Below are 19,116 nucleotides of genomic sequence, written 5' to 3'. Positions count from 1 at the left end.
GTTTATTTACTATTTTATTATATATTTTAGAGACTAAACAGATTAATTGATAGTCGTACAAGGACATTACTTTACTTCTTGGAAAACAACACATTATAAGTTCGGTCTGTAATGCATACATAACATTTCCAACCATTTTCAACACTCTGCCTCTCCTTAACAACCTCACCAACTACACACCAGTGGCTTTAGATGCACTTCCCTTCCTTCTGAGGTTTGCCATGTTTGAACTGATTTGACCGTGGAACCGCAAAGCAAGACGCCATCAACTGTTACATACTGTTCCCTCCGGTGTTTACTGCTCTGCCTCTGGTAGTCTTCATTGGCAGTTTGACATACGAGGTAAATTTGAGTCCTGTGTCCCGCAGGGTTCGCTGTCCCACCCGGAGCTGCTTGTTGCCGTGGAGATGCTGTCATCGGTGGTGCTGATGAACGAGGCGTTGGAAGTGGGAGACCGAGGCGCCCTCTGGAAACAACTGTCCAGCTCTGTCACTGGGCTTAGCAACGTGGAGGGTGAATATGCACAGAGGTGAGTTCACACAACAGAAGACGTTGTCACGTTGTCACGTTGTCTTTGTGCTGTCTGAGGTGTTTTATGTGTTTACTGAATGGATTAAGGCAGGTTGTTGATGTGGCGCTGAACCCGTGTGTTCCTCAGGTACATGGATGAGCTGATGCGTCTTAAGGCAGCAGCCAGAGAGGAAGGCTCTGCCTATCTGACATGGAACGACATTCAAGCCTGTATCGACCAGGTCAACATGGCTGTGCAGGAAGAGCATGAACGTAAGAAACAGACACATTCACATCCATTTACTTGTCAAACCCCCCAAATAATCAATGAAATGATCAATAAAAAGTAACGCATACAGTACACACTGATGACTTTGATCCCAATGAGATCCTCATCAAATCCATATCAGATGTTTCTTTAACATTACCTGTCTACCCCCTGTCTTTGCATCCTGAGTCTCTTTCCTGATCATACGAAATTGTCAAAAGGTAAAAACGATCAGCGTTTGTATTCTACAGACAAAATATCGTATTGCACTTAAATGGAAAAAATCTGAATCACCAACTGTTACTCAATGGCTAAAAACCCTCCCACGCTGCCTGGCTGTGGAAAAGTAGACACGCGCTGCAAAAGGTCACTTACAAATATTCTAAATAATGTGGGGACGCTTTATGCGCTGTCTGGATACCAAGTAACTCTACTGACTGTACTTTCTGATGAAGTGATGAAGAAGTGTAGTTTATGTATGACAGTGTCCTGAACTAATGAACTATGTACTGTATATATAGTTTATTTTTTTCCTATGTGTGTGTTTGTTTTTCTTTATGTGTTTTGTCTTGTTTTACTTTTTATGCCCTTATTTTATGTGGAAAATCTGACAAACAATAAATATTCTCAAGCAAAACCAGCAAAGCTCATAATAAGATATTAGTTTATGTGCTGACAGGTAGGTTTTAATCATAAAACCAACCCAGGATATGTAAAAGTAACTTTTTCCTGCTTCATTTAAGTTGAATTAAATCTTAAATTGTGTAAATGATATTACAATAGTCTTTTTCTTTCCTGTCCTTTCATATTATAGTGTAATCATTAACCCACAGAGTGTTAATTAGGTCTATCTGTACGTCTGCTCGTGTGTTTGCAGGTATCGAAGCTATTGGACGGATCAATGAGGCCCTGGATGAAGGGGATCCCATGAAGACCCTCGCCATGCTGCAGAACCCGTCAGCCAAGCTCACCGATGTGGACCCGTCTGTGGCTCAGCATTACCACGATAAACTCCTGGAGGCCCGCAGAGAGAAGGCTCACGTAAGACAAAACACACAGACACAGACATACGGGAGGAGTGAGTCTCTCTGACAGCGGCTGTAGAAAGATAGTTTCAGAAAATAGATGTTCAGGTTATAACATGAGTACGAGGTTCGGATGAGAATTCAGTCCAACCAGGCTATTGTGTATACATCCTGTTCTCTCTTTGTCCGTTTGTGATTTGCTTTTCTATGTGTATCTAGTATTCAGGTGAGCATTATGTAAATATGAGTCAGTCACTTTATGCAAACAGGGCCTGGCTACAGTTACATCCTGACTGCTAGTGAAAGCTGTCAGGGCTAAATGTGACTGGACATATGATAAAGTTTTATATTTCTGTTAATAAAAGCTATATATTTATTATATGTCAGGTTTATCATGACACAAAACTCAACATAACAGTATGCACACCAGTAATTTTCCAGTTGAATCAAAATTTTGTGCACATTATTTAATCTAGGCACTCAAAATAATAAATTGTGCGCACAATTAATAGCTAATTTTGCCAATATTCCCCCCCTTGTGTCTGTAAATGAGGTGGACAAAATATTCAAAGAAAAAAACTGATTAAATGCATTACTGTACAGTAGATTGTACACGTGTACATAATAAAATGGCTAGCGAGTGTATTGTTCACATTTTAACTTGTGAACACATCATATCACATTTCTGTCACAGTAGGAACTGAAGTTGCAAGTTGTTGTGGTTACTCTGATACTCTGATAAAGAACGAGCATAGAGGGTGTTAGCTAGCACCTAGTATTGAAGTGTCAACAAATAATGACTTAATTCCTTTATATAAATATCATTAGGTTGTCAGATTCATCACTTTTGCCCTTGTCACCTCAACACTCTTTACAGTTAATACTATTCAGCATTACTCATCAGCTTTGGCTGCTATCTGTTAGGTGCACTTATACTGTGACACCTAAAGGTTTTAAATAAAATGCAGTACTTTATCTGTAACACCCCAATGCTGGATAGATATATTATTGTGAATATTTAGTCATAGCCAAAGGGATCCCAGACACATGTAGGGCTGCAGATGGCTCTGTGTGACTCAGGCCTTTGAGCTCCACATGACTTGACCAGACTGCTGATGTCATGGTGTGATCATCTTTCCTCCCCCCACTCACTTCCTGTCATACATCTGCATAGGACATGCATGTCTGAGCCTCCTCGCTCTCTCTGTCTCTTAAAGGGGACCTATTATGCTTTTACTTATTTTCAGTCATATATATATAATGTTACAATGTCGGATATTCATATTAAACGCGGCCAAAGTGTCACATAATGAGGTAAACGTATGTAGAATTAATCACTGGGAGAAAAACGCCCTGGCTTCAGACTGTTCTGAACGCTTTTTTCTACTTTCAGCCTGAATTGACGTCAACTCGTGACGGATTTCTTTATATGGTCATCTGCTCCATACACAGTGCGCTAGTTCACTGCTGTGCTCTGCTAACGTTATGGTGTTTTTCCAGTGTATTAGGGGTAGTCATGCCAAGCCATGACTACATTACACAGCAGGGCAATGTGGTCTGCAGCTCTTCATCACACATCGTCATCACTGTGGCTTTTTCTGCTTATACTATTCCTCCCTGCGTTATTTCTAACTGATCCGCTGAACAAAGAGCTCCAAATATCTCCATACGTTGTTGTGTCGACTGGTTTTAAGCGCTGCTAACGAAGCGCCGCTAATTTGGTAAAGAACACGTTTAATTTCCTGTAAATTATTCACAATAAAATTCTTCCGTTATTTTGTCATTTTAAAAGCTTTTAATATGAAACAGTAAAGCAGGAAATGTCGGGTTTGCATCAGCGGTAACTTAACACGATTGATACAGTTACCCCTCGGCAGGCTTCTGGAAAGCTAACCAATCAGAACACAGTGGGCTCATTTGGAGGGGGGCCTTGAAGAGACAGGAGCTAAAACTGCCTGTTAGAGACAGAGGCTGAACTGAAGGGCTGCATAAAGGAACAGTATAAGATAAATAAGGAGTTTTAAGTTTGAGTTTTGAAATGTGAATCTTGCAAAACTACTCTAGTGGAGTCCCAGAATAAAAATATAGATCTGTAAATGAGCATAATAGTTCCCCTTTGAGCTCTCAGAGGCTTGACCTATCTTTTTAACACTCCCTGATGTCACTGGTGGATCTCATGAATCCAGAGGAGTACGTGATCTAAACACACTAGTCTTTCTCGAAAGCAGCCTGCTCTCTCTGACTCATTTGCCTGTGTTATCATAACTTGAGTGAGGCAAGCTGATGAATGTGCTTCTTGTATTCGTATGTCTGTGCTGCAAATTTGCATATGATGTCACCAGCACGGCACCATATTTGGGTTGTTTTCCTGTCGAGGGAGAAACGAAGGGCGACTGAGCCGCAGGTGAGGTCAGACAGCAGGAACACAGTGCAAAAAGCTGTATGGGAACTCCACACCTGCTGGTGAAACTGGAAGTCAGATTTTTTTTTTAAGAACAAGGGATGTGAAGAGAATAATTCTCAGTGTATCCATTTTTGTACTGCGTTTGTTTTTAGCTTATGTAAATACAGATAAAGAAAGTGCCTTATCAAGGTTAGACTTCTAAATACTCGGTCACTGCCCACACTGTTTGAAATGTCAACAGCCATCTGTTACATCTAAATCCTTGAATATATCATGTGGGAAGTCGTCGTGTTTTCAGAACAGGACCCAGAAAAAAATATTTAAAAAAAAGAGAGGAAAAAAAGCAAACTATTTTCCTGCCTATTTCACAGGCATAGGAAATAACAAGCCAGGCCTCAGTCGTTTGCTTCCATAAAAGGGCAGAAAGCTGACCACTACATTAGATGGGCCCAGGGGCATGGGCACGGGCACGCACACACCATCCTGTGGTTGTTGATTTGGTGAATGTGGCTATTTGAGGTGATGAGCTCAAGAAAGAGGAAGTGCTTATAGCACTGGAAGCTTCCTGTTGGATTTCAAAGGCTTGATGAGGTATTCCCCCAACAGATCAGAGGTGACTGACTCGAAGAGAGCGTGAAGATGTAGTGAAGCTCCAAGAGGGGTGATTCCAGGTGATTTAAGTCCAGGGGAGTGAGGAGAAGAAGCTTGTTATTTCGCCTCCGGTTCAATTTTGACGGGCTTCTTGGTGTCGCCTCATTAGCTCTGCAGTATTAGAACAGTTAGTCAAAAAGACAGTCAGGCAGAAGTTGGCTTTGACTGTGCGCTGAGGGCTGTGCCTAGATAAACAGCAGGAAGTTCTGCCCAGACTCTGCTGACTAACAAGCTGAATATAGTCTACTATGCCTCATCAGATGGTTATCACTTGACTTTGTAGCTGCAACAATCACAACTAAAACTGTATTAGGCTCTATACATTTCAGTCAAGTCATGCTTTGTTCCGTATATGCAAGTTTCCCATGTGCCTAAAGATGTATGAATGAGCTCATGGTTTTGACGGAAATTTAAAAAAAAAGAAAAAGAAAACGAGGTATTGCACAAAAAGAAAAGTTCAGAAAGATGAATTATAAATTACCCAACCCCCTCAGCTTTCACTTCCTCTTTTTTTCCATGATGTATGTTTCTAAAGTGTGATGAGCTACAGCAAGCTACGCCCAAGTTGTCCTCCAGTCCCCTGCCCACTCTGGCACCACACCCTGTCTAGCACCTCCCGCCAGCTGCTGTGACTCATCACTCGCAAATACCAATTACAGCGCCAAGTGCAAACATACAAACACTAATCAACGCTCAGCCCAGGTACGGCTTTGTTTACTATAAAGATGGAGCTCGTTAGACTCCCGGCGCATGCTACTGCAGATGTTAGCTGCCAAACCCCCCACCCCCCACCCCCCTCCTCCTCCCCTTGCATAAGAAATCTTCAAGATCGGGTATCAGTCTTATTCGCCCACCCCTTTCACACACACACATGCGTATACACACACCTCCTCTCATCTGCCCTGCAGCACAACAAGAAGGGGCGGGACACATGGAGGAGGGGGGAGGCTGAAACCAAATGAATTGCCTGTTTTACTGGGCTCTAGAAAGCAGCAGCAGCAGCAGAAGCAAGTAGAAACCTGCTGCCACAAACTTTATATAGAGGCAGAGTGCGCCATCTGGTTGCGGTTAAGTATGTCTACAGCTCGTAATAACATAGTGATGAATTCATTACTGAGGTCTAGTTGTCGTCCGGTTGGTGAGCAAATGGAATCGGATGACATAAAGGAAAAATCCCCACTGAAACGCTATTAAAAAAACATCCATTTGTGACGCATGTTGCATTTTTTAGGTCTGTTTGTGCTACAGTTTGGTGTATTTTTGGATGACTGGCCAAATGTAATTGATGTGTGACAGCATGTTCATGTATTTCCACCAGCCACAGGGTGAGTTAAATGTTTAAAATGCAACGTGTCTGTCCTCCATAATCAAAGAACAAGAGGTAGACATTCATCACAGACACAGAGAACACCCGCAGTGGCAGAAAATTAGACCAGAATGCATTGCAGCTACAAAAGATGTTGTGATTTGAATACTGGGTGAGGGCATGATCATACAATGGACACATTTAACCCACAGCTGGAGTAGCACACTTTGAGGCTCATGCTTATTCCCAGGAAGTGTTATAGAGGTCGTTCTGAGTAATTTAGTAGGAAATCACTAACTGTAGTGAAAGTAAATAAGTCAGGCAGCAATTCATCAACAAACAGTCCACAAATGTATATTAAAGGTTAATAATGTGTAGGTGAATGTGATTCCTCTCATTTCTGTCCGCTTCCATGTGCAATAATTTGATACGTTGATTCCATGTGTAATATTTATTTTTGATAAGATAAACTTTATTGTCCCCTTAGGGAACTTTTTCTTAGGCTCAGTGTCGTTGCATCACAAAATATGTATCTCCTAAATATACAATACTTACATACATACCTTTGGAATCACTGATGCATTAAAAAGCAACCCCCCGCCCCCCAAAAAACACACAATAAGACCAATGAAATCAATAAAATCACTACAGCTACAGCACTATTGCACTTGGTACCAGAATATTTACATTAATGTGCCTAAATATATATATTTATTCAGGTATCAGGTGTTCCTCGCAGCACAGCTCTGACCAGCTCAGCCAATAAGTCTAGGACTTTATCGTTCTATCTCTTACAAAGTCTGACGTTTTATTTTTATAATATATTAACATGTTGTTAGCCAAACCAAAAGAAGCCTGTACTGTAGATATTATGTGTTATAGGAGTTTGGTTTAAATACTGTTAGAATTGGCAAGGAGAATTAAAATCAGTCAAAGCCTCTCCAAAAAAACCCGTGCCAGAAGGATGGACGTATTTGTTCTGTAACTGATCATATTTACAAGTACAGAAATGCTGCTAATGAAGCAAACATCTCAGCCTGCTGTGTGCTGCTCATGCTGATTATCTGGCGAAGAGTTTCAACAGAAACCGAACATAACAACGTTAACGAAGGTTGAATGTATTTCAGAGCTGAATAATACTGACAACAACAACACCCGCAGGCTCAAGAACCAAGATTACAATATCACCATATAACCTTTCACACAGAAAGGGATATGGCATTAAAAATAATCTAATTTTATAATTCTTCTTAATATGTAAGAATGACAGTTGTATTCTAGTTGTATTCTTACTCGCTCCTGGCTACACATTATTGTATCTTTTACTTACCATTTAGTAATATTTTGAGTGAAATATTTGTAATTTAAAAAAAAAAAAAAAAAAAAAGTGCAAATTTGGCCTGAATCACCAGCATTTGGAAGAGAAAGCATACAGACGTGCAGAGTCACACGTTTTTCCATTTGAGATACAACCATGATTAGAGTGTGTACGTGTGAGTTTGTGCATGTGCTCGCTGTGCCGCTGTTAGTTTCTGAACATATTTTCTTGTGTCCTTCCAGGAGACCCAGGACCCCTCTGCTGTGCTGTGGTTGGATGAGATCCAGGATGCTATTCTGAAGGCTAACCAGGACACACAGGAAGCCTTACAGTGTATGAAAACTCATTTTACATACATTTGTAAAAATCACAAAACATTTGCTACACCCCCTCTGCTGGTGTTCCTTATATGTTAGGACGGTGCAAAGAGGGCTGAAGGCTGATGTTTGTGTTTGTATCTGCAGTCTCGCAGTCCATCCAGGCCATCAATGAGGCGGTGGATACTGGTGACGCAGCTCAGACTCTGGCTGCTCTGCGTAACGCCGGGGCAGGACTGTACGGAGTCACCTCTGAATGTGGTCAGACCTACCAGAACGACCTGGCCAAGATCAAAGAAGACAAAAAGAAAGAAGGTGAGAAGAAAATTTAGGGATGAATAAAGGACAGGACGATTAACTTCGTAGTTAATGCCATCAGAGAGGTGACGGTGTCTGTGTCTGTACAATTTTGATGAAACTGGATGCATCTTTTCTGTGGCTTCCAGTGTTTTAAGGTTACACTGATACCTTTAGCTGCTATGGTCCATTACATTACAGAAACTAGCTGAAAATAAAGGGATGATGGCTCTTGTTACTCAATCAAGTTGCACCTTCTTCTCTCTGTCCAGGTGATAATGGCAGCGACTGGGTGCAGCACTGGGTGAAGGGCGGACACAACTACTACTACAACCTGAAGACCAAGGAGGGCACCTGGGTGCAGCCGGAGAGCTTTGTAACAAACAACACCCAACTCAACAAGGAGGACATCCAGGTATGTTATTGTCTCTGCGCAACACTGCAGGGTCGTAGCTTTTTAACACAGCATTAAACCGGTCGTTTTATTTTCCCTGTCAGTCGGTGGTTTCTGGGGTAACCACAGCCTACAATCGAGAGCAGCTGTGGCGGGCCAATGAGACTCTAATTACCAAGCTGCAAGCTCGTTGCCGTGGCTACCTGGTGAGGAATGGCCTGAAGGAGCGGATGAACTTCCTGAAATCCCAAGAACCAGCTGTAACTCGCATACAGGTGAGTTAGACCTTTATACAAACATCATCCTGAGTTTATACATATAAGTCCTGCACCTTTTCTAAAGGTTAAAGTCTATCAGGATTTATTATTACACTGTTTGAGGCTCATTAAATGTTAATCTGTTTTTTTTTTTCAGGCTCACTGGAAGGGCCACAAACAGAGGAGGAAGTTCAAAGACCGTAACCAGTACCTGAAAGACCACAGTGGAGATGCTGTCAAGGTGAAATGATCATGTCATGTCAGTAATCTGAATATTATCAGTAGTGTTTACTGTACATACAGTTTAGACTAAAGGATTTATTGTTTCTCAGATCCAAGCAATGGTTCGGATGCACCAAGCTCGTAAGAAGTATAAGGATCGTCTGAAGTACTTCAATGATCATGTGAGTAAACCCTCCTTATGTGTAGCTACAAATTAATTTTTGGCCCATTTCAAAGCACTAAGAGAAGGCATTGTAATTTTTTTTTAATCACAAAACAAATATCCTGTTACCTAATGAACGCTTTAAATCATGTCACGTAATTTCCCCTGACACATCCGCTGACATTTACTCCGGGTCCTTTGGGGGTTTGAAGGAGGCAAATGACTCATTTAGCACTCTTGACATGTGTGAAGTCATTTCCACATAACATGGACTATTGATCCGCCTAATGATTACTGTTTTATATTGCAGATCAATGACGTGGTGAAGATTCAGGCTTTCATTAGAGCCAATAAGGCCAGGGACGACTACAAGACGCTGAGTAAGTAGAATCCCCACTTTGATCCAAGACACGCTCATGCATTATTTGGTTGCGTGACTTTCTCATGTCCCAAAAATGTCCTCACACAGTCAACGCCGCGGATCCTCCGATGGCGGTGGTGAGAAAGTTCGTCCACCTGCTGGACCACAGCGACCAGGACTTCCAGGAGGAGTTGGAGCTGATGAGGCTCCGCGAGGAGGTGGTGACCAACATCCGCTCCAATCAGCAGCTGGAGAACGACCTGAACCTGATGGACATCAAGATCGGCCTGCTGGTGAAGAACAAGATCACGCTGCAGGAGGTGGTTTCTCACAGCAAGAAGCTGACCAAGAAGAACAAGGGCCAGCTGTCCGACATGATGATGATGAACAAACAGAGAGGAGGCCTGAAGGCTCTCAGCAAGGAGAAGAGGGTCAAACTGGAAGCCTACCAGTACCTCTTCTACCTCTTACAGGTAACTTTACAGTACACCTGCCACTGTTCTTTGATTGCATTGTCTCCGGATTTTTAATTATCTCTCATTTAGGGTCATTGATACCTCTCTAACTACATTTCTGCTTGCTTTCAGACCAATCCAACGTATCTCGCCAAGCTGATTTTCCAGATGCCCCAGAATAAATCCACAAAGTTCATGGATTCTGTCATCTTCACCCTGTATAACTACGCCTCTAACCAGAGAGAGGAGTACCTGCTGCTCAAGCTCTTCAAAACTGCCCTGCAGGAGGAGATCAAGTAAGAGACAGATACTGAAACCACAGGTTTAAATCAGATAAGGTTTGGTTCATAAATACACATTAAAAATGTCGCTTTTAGGTCGAAAGTTGACCAGATGAAGGAGGTCGTCACAGGAAACCCCACCGTCATCAAGATGGTTGTGAGTTTCCACCGAGGTGCCCGGGGTCAGAACGCGCTGAGGCAGATCCTGGCGCCGGTAGTCAAGGAGATCATGGATGACAAAACGCTAAACATCAAGACCGACCCCGTGGACATCTATAAGAGCTGGGTCAACCAGATGGAGACGCAGACCGGAGAGGCCAGGTGAGCTGGAGATGAGGTTGTGTTTGTGCATTTTCTTCCTCAGTAGGTGGATACTGGATACATACATGAATCAGATACTTTGTCTGATTTATTTACTATGAATTTACATAATGATCCATGTATAAGAACATTCTGCAACATCACATCAGCACTGTTAATTCAAGTCCTAATATCTTCTCTTAGGATGATTAAGTCATTTTATATTCTTACAAAAATAAATAATCTAAAGAGAAAACTAGATGGCACTTCAATCTTAAAACTATGAAAGACAAAAACAACACTGCAAATATATTTTTATATATTTTATTATTGGTTAATGATGCAGTCTTCACTACTAAAACTGTATATCTACATGGGACAATCTTTAGATTTATAATCAGATTAAAAAGACATAATATAGGCACATTTTTGTCTTGAATTTCTAAATCTTCACTGCTTATATTCTACTAGTTTTGTAGTCAGGTTTTGTTTTGTTGTGGTCTGATTTATATGCTAGTTTGAAGAAATCTTATCTAGTAGTTTTTGCATACCGTATCTGCAATTTTGTTTCGTTCGATGCCAGTAAATTCCTCTAGATTACAGAATATTTATCTTGGTTGTAGAAGGGGATTTTTTTGCAAGGCTAAAGCTCACAGTTGAGCCAAAACAAGCATCAGATGTTGTTATAAGGGCACTTCACTGATTTTACACATGAAGTTTAATGTAAGCGTCATGACGAGTACTTCTCAGCCTGTGAAAACAGTTGCATAATGTCTCCTGTGGGGCTCTGGAGGGAGCTTATCCAAAGTTGGAAATAAATAGCCGTGATGATGTCACAGAGGTTATCACAGTGACTTCAATTTTTAAACACAAAGCCTCCATTTAAAAAACAAAGGTGTAGGGTTACAAAGGAGTGGGCAGCCATAATGAAAGGTGAGGAGATGTCGGATATAGTGTTTTTGAAACTTGATGGACTACAGTCAGGATATCTCGGCCTCTGCTGCTTCAACCATCCTAATCTAAGAGTCCCCAAACTTTACTACATCGCTAGAGTGCCCCTTTCTGATCAACACTGATTCCTCTGGTTTTCCTGCCACCAACAGTAAGCTGCCTTATGATGTGACTCCGGAGCAGGCTATGGCCCACGAGGAGGTGAGGACGAGACTGGAAGCCTCCATCAAGAACATGAAGACGATCACTGACAAATTCTTGTCTGCTATCATCGTCTCGGTGGATAAAATACCGTAAGTTTCTCTCTGAAGCGTCACCGCCTACATTGGTCACATTTTTACAGACTTAAGTTAGTTTGTTTCCGTCTCACGCTGTGATGTCTGTGACGGTTTGTCCGACAGATACGGGATGCGGTTCATCTCCAAGGTGCTCAAGGACACCCTCCACGAGAAGTTCCCGGATTCTACAGAGGATGAGCTCCTCAAGGTTCGCATTTTTAACTTGTAGGCTTAATGTTAGTCACACTGCGCTTCACGGTCTTTAAACAGTCAATCCACGAAACTCATTTTCCCAATTCTCACTTTAGTGTATCTAGTTGTATCTACACATGCAGATGATTTCAATTTGAAGGGTTTTTGATCTCTGACATTCAGACTTGTGCTGCAGCTACAAAATAGCGGATGGTATTTGGTTTGTGGTGCTCAAAACATCAAAAACTTACATTCAGATTCAGATCACTTAAATGACAACTTTGACAGCCACATCCTTCTTCATAGAGACAGTTTGCAGTAATACTATGATTAAAAAAATACTGTTAAAAACTGGTTGAACTAACCCTTTAATCCTGGCGAGTTGGACAAGCATTGCTCCTCTTCTCTTGCCCTTCCTCACTGAACAACTTCTTTTCCTTCTCATCTTCAGTTTGGCTCTCCCTGCCTTGTCTCTTATTCATTTCTTTTCTTTGTTTTTCTTCCTTTTCTCCTGTTTCTCTGCTTTTTTTCCGCCTCGCCAACCAGCTCCAGCCTCTCTGTCGGGGTGGTGGTGTGCTCCTTCTCTCTATCTGCTGACCTATAAGGTGAGCCTCGCCACTCTTCCGGCTCTCCTCTTCATCCTACACAAGCTGTGTCCTAATGTTCAAAAGCTCTTTCTCATTTTTGCAGCAGCACCGACTAAAACAGATCTCAACTCATTTCAGTCCTGATTAATCGGTGTGATCCCAAAATAAAACTATGACAAGAAGATTTAATTTACACCTTTTTATTGTGTTACAAAAAAATGCACGTTAAGTAAAAATAAATATATTGTTTGTTTGTTGGTCTAATTCAGTTTAACTTATGTTGATGGCTGCATCATTCAGGACCTTTGAATGTAATTTTATTCCTGTCTGAACAGTTTGATAAATTACTTATAATTATAGATGTTAATACTATTATTGGTAATATATTTCACCCCAAAATGGGCCGTAAATTATGAAAAATATGCCATGATCATTAGTAACTGAGTCATTTGATTTCAGATTGTTGGGAACCTCTTATATTACCGTTACATGAACCCTGCCATCGTGGCACCTGATGCCTTTGACATCATTGAGATGTCGGCGGGTGGTCAGCTGACCACCGAGCAGCGACGAAACCTGGGATCCGTCGCCAAGATGCTGCAGCACGCCGCCTCCAATAAGATGTTCTTGGGAGACAACGCCCACCTCAATCCCATCAACGAATATCTCAGCACGTCCTATCAGAAGTTCAGGTGTGATGTTTTATATATATAAATATGAAACAGATGTTCTTTCCTTATCCGTCTTCTTATTATATTTGGTCTTTCTTGACTTGTTTGACTTTATGCTTCCATCTTCCATCGCAGGCGTTTCTTCCTGGCAGCGTGTGACGTTCACTCACTGGAAGATAAGTTCAACGTGGATCAATACTCTGATTTAGTCACCGTCACCAAACCTGTCATCTACATCTCCATCGGAGAGATCATCAACACTCACACAGTGAGTTTGAACTCTCAGATCGCTCCCACTGCCTGCTCACTGGCACAAACACAAATATTCTTGTCAGTCGCTACTTAAACTGTTGATGTTTTGTCATCCGTGACTAACTGCTTGACTGGTTTACTGTTAGCTGCTGCTGGACCATCAGGACGCCATCGCTCCAGAGCACAATGACCCCATCCATGAGCTGCTGGAGGACCTGGGCGAGGTTCCCACTGTGGAGTCCCTCATCGGTGAGTGGAGCGGAGTGCAGGGAAGGTTTTCTTGGCTGTATGAGATGAAAGTTGACAATCGTGAAAGATATGTGGTCAAATCTTCAATCTAAAACAGTGCTGCTAGATCTGGAGCCGAATTCTCACATAAATGTGACTGCTGCTATGACTCACATCTACAAACCAACCAATCAGAATACGACATGTAGAATACCAATACACTGAGCAGTGCAACATTTCCTAAATGAGGTTTTTTATATAAAGATAAAAAATACAAACACGCACACAAACTACAACAAAAAAAGAAGTTTGTGAGGCTCGATGGAGGAAAACCCTCTTTGCTTAGTTGCATTTTCAAAACATAAAACAACACAGACGGATGACGTGAGCACAAGGTCTGCCTCTGCTCTCATTTCCTTTTTAAATATTTACAACTCACCGCAGATTCATTGCGCAATCTGAGGGGCTCAAATCGATGTCAGACAGTCTGACACAGATTTTATTGGACACATCTGACTGTTGTTGCACAGACTAAACGTGCCTTTTAGTCAGCGTGGTTCCTGTCAAACCAACAGAAACGAAAATGTATGACATGAGCGGTAGACTAGTAATGTTCACTTTCAAAGTCAAAGTCATACTCTCACTTAACCTGAGATTATTACTTTTTTTTTGTTTTGTTCAGAGCTTATTTTAGCCTCCTTGATTTGACTTTTATCACATGGTGCTTTTTGAGTGTATAATTAGAAAAAAAAGATGAACTTATACCCTTAGGTGACATCACACATCATCCTATTTCACACAGGAGTTCCCTTCTACTTCACGCTGTGCACTAAATTGAATCAAGGATCCAAAAATCGCTCCAGTTATCTGTCCTGGCAGGAACCTTGTGATTCAAAACGGGTCGTAGATTAGATGAGAGCATTTATGAACAGAAACCAACCCAGTATGTTATGATCTGATACTTTGAGCTGACTGTTATTACAACTATGTCGCACTCAGGTGAAAATCCTCTCCCTCCTGACGATCCCAACAAGGAGCTGATGGGGAAGACCGAGGTTTCGCTCACACTCACTAACAAATTCGACGTCCCCGGTGAGGCCAATGTCGAGATGAACGCCAAGACCCTCCTGCTCAAGTAAGTTGTAGATTCAAAGCTTAAGAAATTCAAGTGATTGTTTCAGAAATGTCAACAGATTTCTTTTTTATCTCCTTTCAGCACCAAGAGGCTCATTGTGGATGTGATCCGGTTCCAGCCAGGAGAGACTCTGACTGAGATCCTGGACTCAACAGCCGGCACAGAACAGGTCAGAAATGAGAGAAGATTTTATGTTGTTTTTTTTTGCGCTGAACATCAATGATTTGCAGCAGCTGGTATCGATGTCTACTCAGCATATTTCATCTGGGTGGAAATCTACTGGATTGCTTTATGACTGAAAACAGGAAGAAGTTGCTCTACTTCCTTTTCAAGCGGGCAGCGAAGTGCTAACTGAATTTTTTTTAAATTACAACTTGTACTATGACGACATCGTCTTTCCCAACAGAAGCAGCTACGTCTATGGGAATAGAGGAATTTTAAATAACATTTTTACTAATAATACAATTAAAACAGAAGACAGGTATATTACTGCTAACATTTGTCTTCATCATGGTCTTTATTTACCATGAATACAACAAATCAGCATAATAGATCATATATTTTTGTATTGCTGAAACAAAACATGGTGAAAAAATATAACATACTCTCAAATTTTATGTGCAGTAAATAAACGCTCTTGCTAACAGAGGTTTTTAAAGAAATTATATGGTTTTGAGCTCTTTTTATATAATAACTATAATCCATCTTGTTTCCCTGGGTGACAGGAAGCCGAGTACCAGCGCGCCATGCAGAGGAGAGCCATCCGAGACGCCAAGACTCCAGAGAAGATGAAGCAGGTCAAACCGGTGGTGGACGACAGCCTGACGCTGCAGGGGAAGAAAGACAAGATCAAGAGTAACCTGCAGAGGCTGGCGGAGCTGGGAAAGGTTCACCCCGAGAACCGCTATCAGGACCTCATCAACGACATAGCCAAGGTAAAAAAAACCACATTATCTCTGGATGTGGATGATCAAAACTAAATAACTGCTGTGTTTTACTTAAATGTGTTTGTTTATGTGTCTTACAGGACATCAGGAATCAGAGACGGTATCGTCAGCGTAGGAAAGCTGAGCTGGTGAAACTCCAGCAGACCAACTCTGCCCTGAATTCAAAGACGGCTTTTTACAACGTGCAGATTGATTCATACAATCAGTATATCAAGACGTGCATGGACAACCTGGCCAGCAAGGGCAAGTAAGTGTCCTCTAATCTCATATAACATCTCACATTTCTCATTCGTAGTTCACTCCAGAGTCTAACCAAAACAAAAAAATCACAGAGACATGCGCTACAGTGATGTTTATGCTGCTGCTCCTCTGATTTTTGATCAGATTTTGTTTATTTTTAGCTGCCTGTTTACATCCATTTTTGACTGTGTGAACCATATGAGATTCCCTGTTTACACACCAGATGTACACCTGCATGTGTACATGATTAAACAAAAAGTCAGACCTGTGAGCAAAGTTAAATTGCAATTTGTACGATGCACAAACGAGACAGAAATCATATTTTAAACTGGATGGTTAGTTTGGGTTTGGATGTGTGTTTAAAGTCCAGGTGTGAGAGGCCAAGTAGTTTAGGATTAGGATTAGGATTAGGGTTAGCGTTAGCGTTAGGGTTGGGGTTAAGGTTACGGTCAGTGTTAGGATTAGGGTTATGGTTAGGGTTATTGCAACTTTTCCCCTTTTATTTCAGTTCACAGAGAGACATTTTTCTTTTTATAATAATCTGATCTATAGATTTACTGTAGATGTCTGACTCCTATCAGATGTTTCCCAAAATACAGAATGAAAAATATCACCGTGTGTGTCCTCTCCCTGCTGAATCGTGCCACACGTGTGTAAAAACTTCTAAACTGGGTCACTTGTAGCAGTGGCTCACAATGTTTATCCTCTGACTCCTGCTGGTTTTGATTTTGGACATCTAATCAGAGGCTGTTTTACTCCTGGAATGCAGAATGCAATTAAGTACAGCTGCTGCCTTGTTAGATTGAAAACCAGTAGTGTGGGTAGCAGGGAAAGCAGAGTCTAAACCACTGGATTAGAGAGATAAAGATAAATACCAGATGACGTCCAGAATGAGGTGTCTGTTCATTTCCTCAGTGACAAGTAAAAAAACCCAGTTTTAAAAATCTACCTTCTGCTTTCTGATGAACATTTTCGGAACATTTTACTTCATGAATAAGAATGAATCTTCTCTTTCTACATGGTAGCGTGATCCTACACCCAGCAACACTTTGCATTAAGGTCTTTTTTTATATGTCACAGTAGGAAAAACACAGGTTTATTTAATTAAATTAATGATTGATAAATTCAGGGTCCTGCTATTGTGCATGTTGGCTCACTGTCACACTGTTATGGCTTACTGGGACACTCATTAATATTATTAGTAACACCTGTGCTGTTGCTACTATGACAAGTCTGAATGTCTGCTGGGAAAGAGGCCTGTTACGTTGTATTGTACACTTGTCTCTCTCTCTTTCCTCAGGTTGTCAAAGAAACCAGGCGACAACAAGGCCAAGAAGAGTAAACAGGTTTCACAGAAATACACCGCCGCTCGCCTGCATGAGAAGGGCGTGCTGATCGCCATCGAGGATCTGCAGCCCAACCAGTGAGTTCTGTCAAACACAGAGCCGAGGTTCAAAGTTGACACTTTCCAGCAGCCAAATGCTAGGAAATAAATGTGTATTTTACAGTACAGCATGTTTTTAAGGCAATAATTCAGAGTTACAGCGTCTTTAATCTGTGTAACTTTATTTAAACTGGCTGCTGTAATGAGATGATAGAGTGTAAATCTATGATGTCACTTGAGGATTCGTTTCTACATGTGATGAATCTATTTTGATCTTTATCTTAAACTTCTGTCAAATACGGTTTGTTGTTTAATTAATAGCAGTTGGCTTCCATTGATCAGTTTTCATTGTTACTCCTTCCTCTGTATTTATGAGCTGTGTCTTCTGTTTACTCTTCCTCTCCTCGCAGGTTCAAGAATGCTATTTTTGAGATTTCTCCATCAGAGACCGTTGGCGTGTTTGATGTGAAGGCCAAGTTCATGGGCGTGCACTTGGAGACGTTACAGTTAGAATATCAGGTATTTTTTTTTACTTGTTTATATAAGAGCTTATCTCTGCTTTTATCTACAGCGAAGGAAACGGGTAGTGAATTTATAGTAGATATTACAGAAGTGGTTAGCGGTGTGGCTGATGTTTTCTTTCTGTGTGTTTGTTCCTCATTTCACTCTCAGGATCTCCTCCAGCTGCAGTATGAAGGCGTGGCGGTGATGAAGCTGTTCGACAGGGCCACCATCAACGTCAACCTGCTCATTTTCCTGCTCAACAAGAAATTTTATGGGAAATAGAAAAAAAAAAAAAAAGGATAAAAGGGCTACAGACGGACATTGATTTAAACCACAACACCCGCTTTAAGGGTGGCTGAAAGCCCTGACCCGAACCATCCTGGTTGCTTCTTCCCCACTGCACTTCTCTTATGTGCCTATGCAAATTTATGTGCATTATTTTTTATTACATGGATCACCGTATGTGCTTTATTCTTCTTGGAACAGTCCATTGTGCGACTCAAGCCGGCACACATCAGATGCTAGTTTAGAGTCTTTTTCTAACTGTCTTTACATCTGTAACTGCAGCTAGGTCAGAGGTTAAAGAGTTGTATTTTTTTGCTTTAATTATTATGAATATCTTGTGCATGGGCTTTGATTAATTATAAAAAATGTATGTTTTATGTAAAGAGATCATGTTTTATGTCTTTCTTAGCTGTTAGTTGATTTGCTCACCTGACTGATAAATATCTCCTCCACCAATGAGACAATGTAGAGCTACAACGATTAATCGAGTAGTTGGCAACTATTAGATTGATCATCAACTGTTCTGATAAATGATTAATAGTCTTGAGTCATTTTTCAAGAAGAACTTTTCACGGATTCTCTGATTCCAGCTTCTCATATGTGAATATTTTCTGATTTGTTTACCTGCTTTTGCAGTAAACTGAATATCTTTGGGTTGTGGACTGTTGGTCAGGACAAACCAAGACATTTTATGGACCAAACAACTAATCAATGAATCGAGAAAACAATCAATAATCAAATAATCATTAGTTGCAGTCCTACCGCAGCGCCAGCGTACTTTTCAGCAGGGCTGTAGTACACGAGTCAGACCCAGTTTTTGACTCGACTCTGTCTCATCTGGGACATTTTTTTGTGTTTAATTTTGTGTCGCTGCTTGAGACAAATTGGAAAAGAAACCATCGTAGAAATCGATGCGCTCCTTCTTCTTCTCCA

General features: G+C 41.2%; 1 protein-coding gene across 1 annotated transcript in view; it reads left to right on the top strand.

Moving 5' to 3' along the window:
* iqgap1 (IQ motif containing GTPase activating protein 1) overlaps positions 1-18,570 on the top strand; it is a 49,436-nt gene extending 30,866 nt beyond the window's left edge. The window contains exons 13-37 of the mRNA XM_042408908.1: positions 369-529; positions 659-783; positions 1,656-1,819; positions 7,725-7,815; positions 7,947-8,114; positions 8,369-8,511; positions 8,595-8,765; positions 8,905-8,988; positions 9,080-9,151; positions 9,443-9,512; positions 9,602-9,966; positions 10,081-10,244; positions 10,326-10,550; positions 11,633-11,773; positions 11,882-11,966; positions 12,997-13,229; positions 13,344-13,476; positions 13,607-13,709; positions 14,688-14,823; positions 14,905-14,992; positions 15,549-15,758; positions 15,851-16,017; positions 17,311-17,433; positions 17,805-17,913; positions 18,067-18,570. Of these exons, the coding sequence (XP_042264842.1) occupies positions 369-529; positions 659-783; positions 1,656-1,819; positions 7,725-7,815; positions 7,947-8,114; positions 8,369-8,511; positions 8,595-8,765; positions 8,905-8,988; positions 9,080-9,151; positions 9,443-9,512; positions 9,602-9,966; positions 10,081-10,244; positions 10,326-10,550; positions 11,633-11,773; positions 11,882-11,966; positions 12,997-13,229; positions 13,344-13,476; positions 13,607-13,709; positions 14,688-14,823; positions 14,905-14,992; positions 15,549-15,758; positions 15,851-16,017; positions 17,311-17,433; positions 17,805-17,913; positions 18,067-18,180 (3,645 nt within the window). The 3' untranslated portion in view covers positions 18,181-18,570. The remainder of the gene's footprint in view (positions 1-368; positions 530-658; positions 784-1,655; positions 1,820-7,724; positions 7,816-7,946; positions 8,115-8,368; positions 8,512-8,594; positions 8,766-8,904; positions 8,989-9,079; positions 9,152-9,442; positions 9,513-9,601; positions 9,967-10,080; positions 10,245-10,325; positions 10,551-11,632; positions 11,774-11,881; positions 11,967-12,996; positions 13,230-13,343; positions 13,477-13,606; positions 13,710-14,687; positions 14,824-14,904; positions 14,993-15,548; positions 15,759-15,850; positions 16,018-17,310; positions 17,434-17,804; positions 17,914-18,066) is intronic.
* Positions 18,571-19,116: the final 546 nt, after the last annotated feature.

Source organism: Thunnus maccoyii, chromosome 1 (genome assembly GCF_910596095.1).
Source record: "Thunnus maccoyii chromosome 1, fThuMac1.1, whole genome shotgun sequence".
NCBI classification, from domain to species: Eukaryota; Metazoa; Chordata; class Actinopteri; order Scombriformes; family Scombridae; genus Thunnus; species Thunnus maccoyii.
This window is presented reverse-complemented; position numbering and strand designations above follow the sequence as displayed.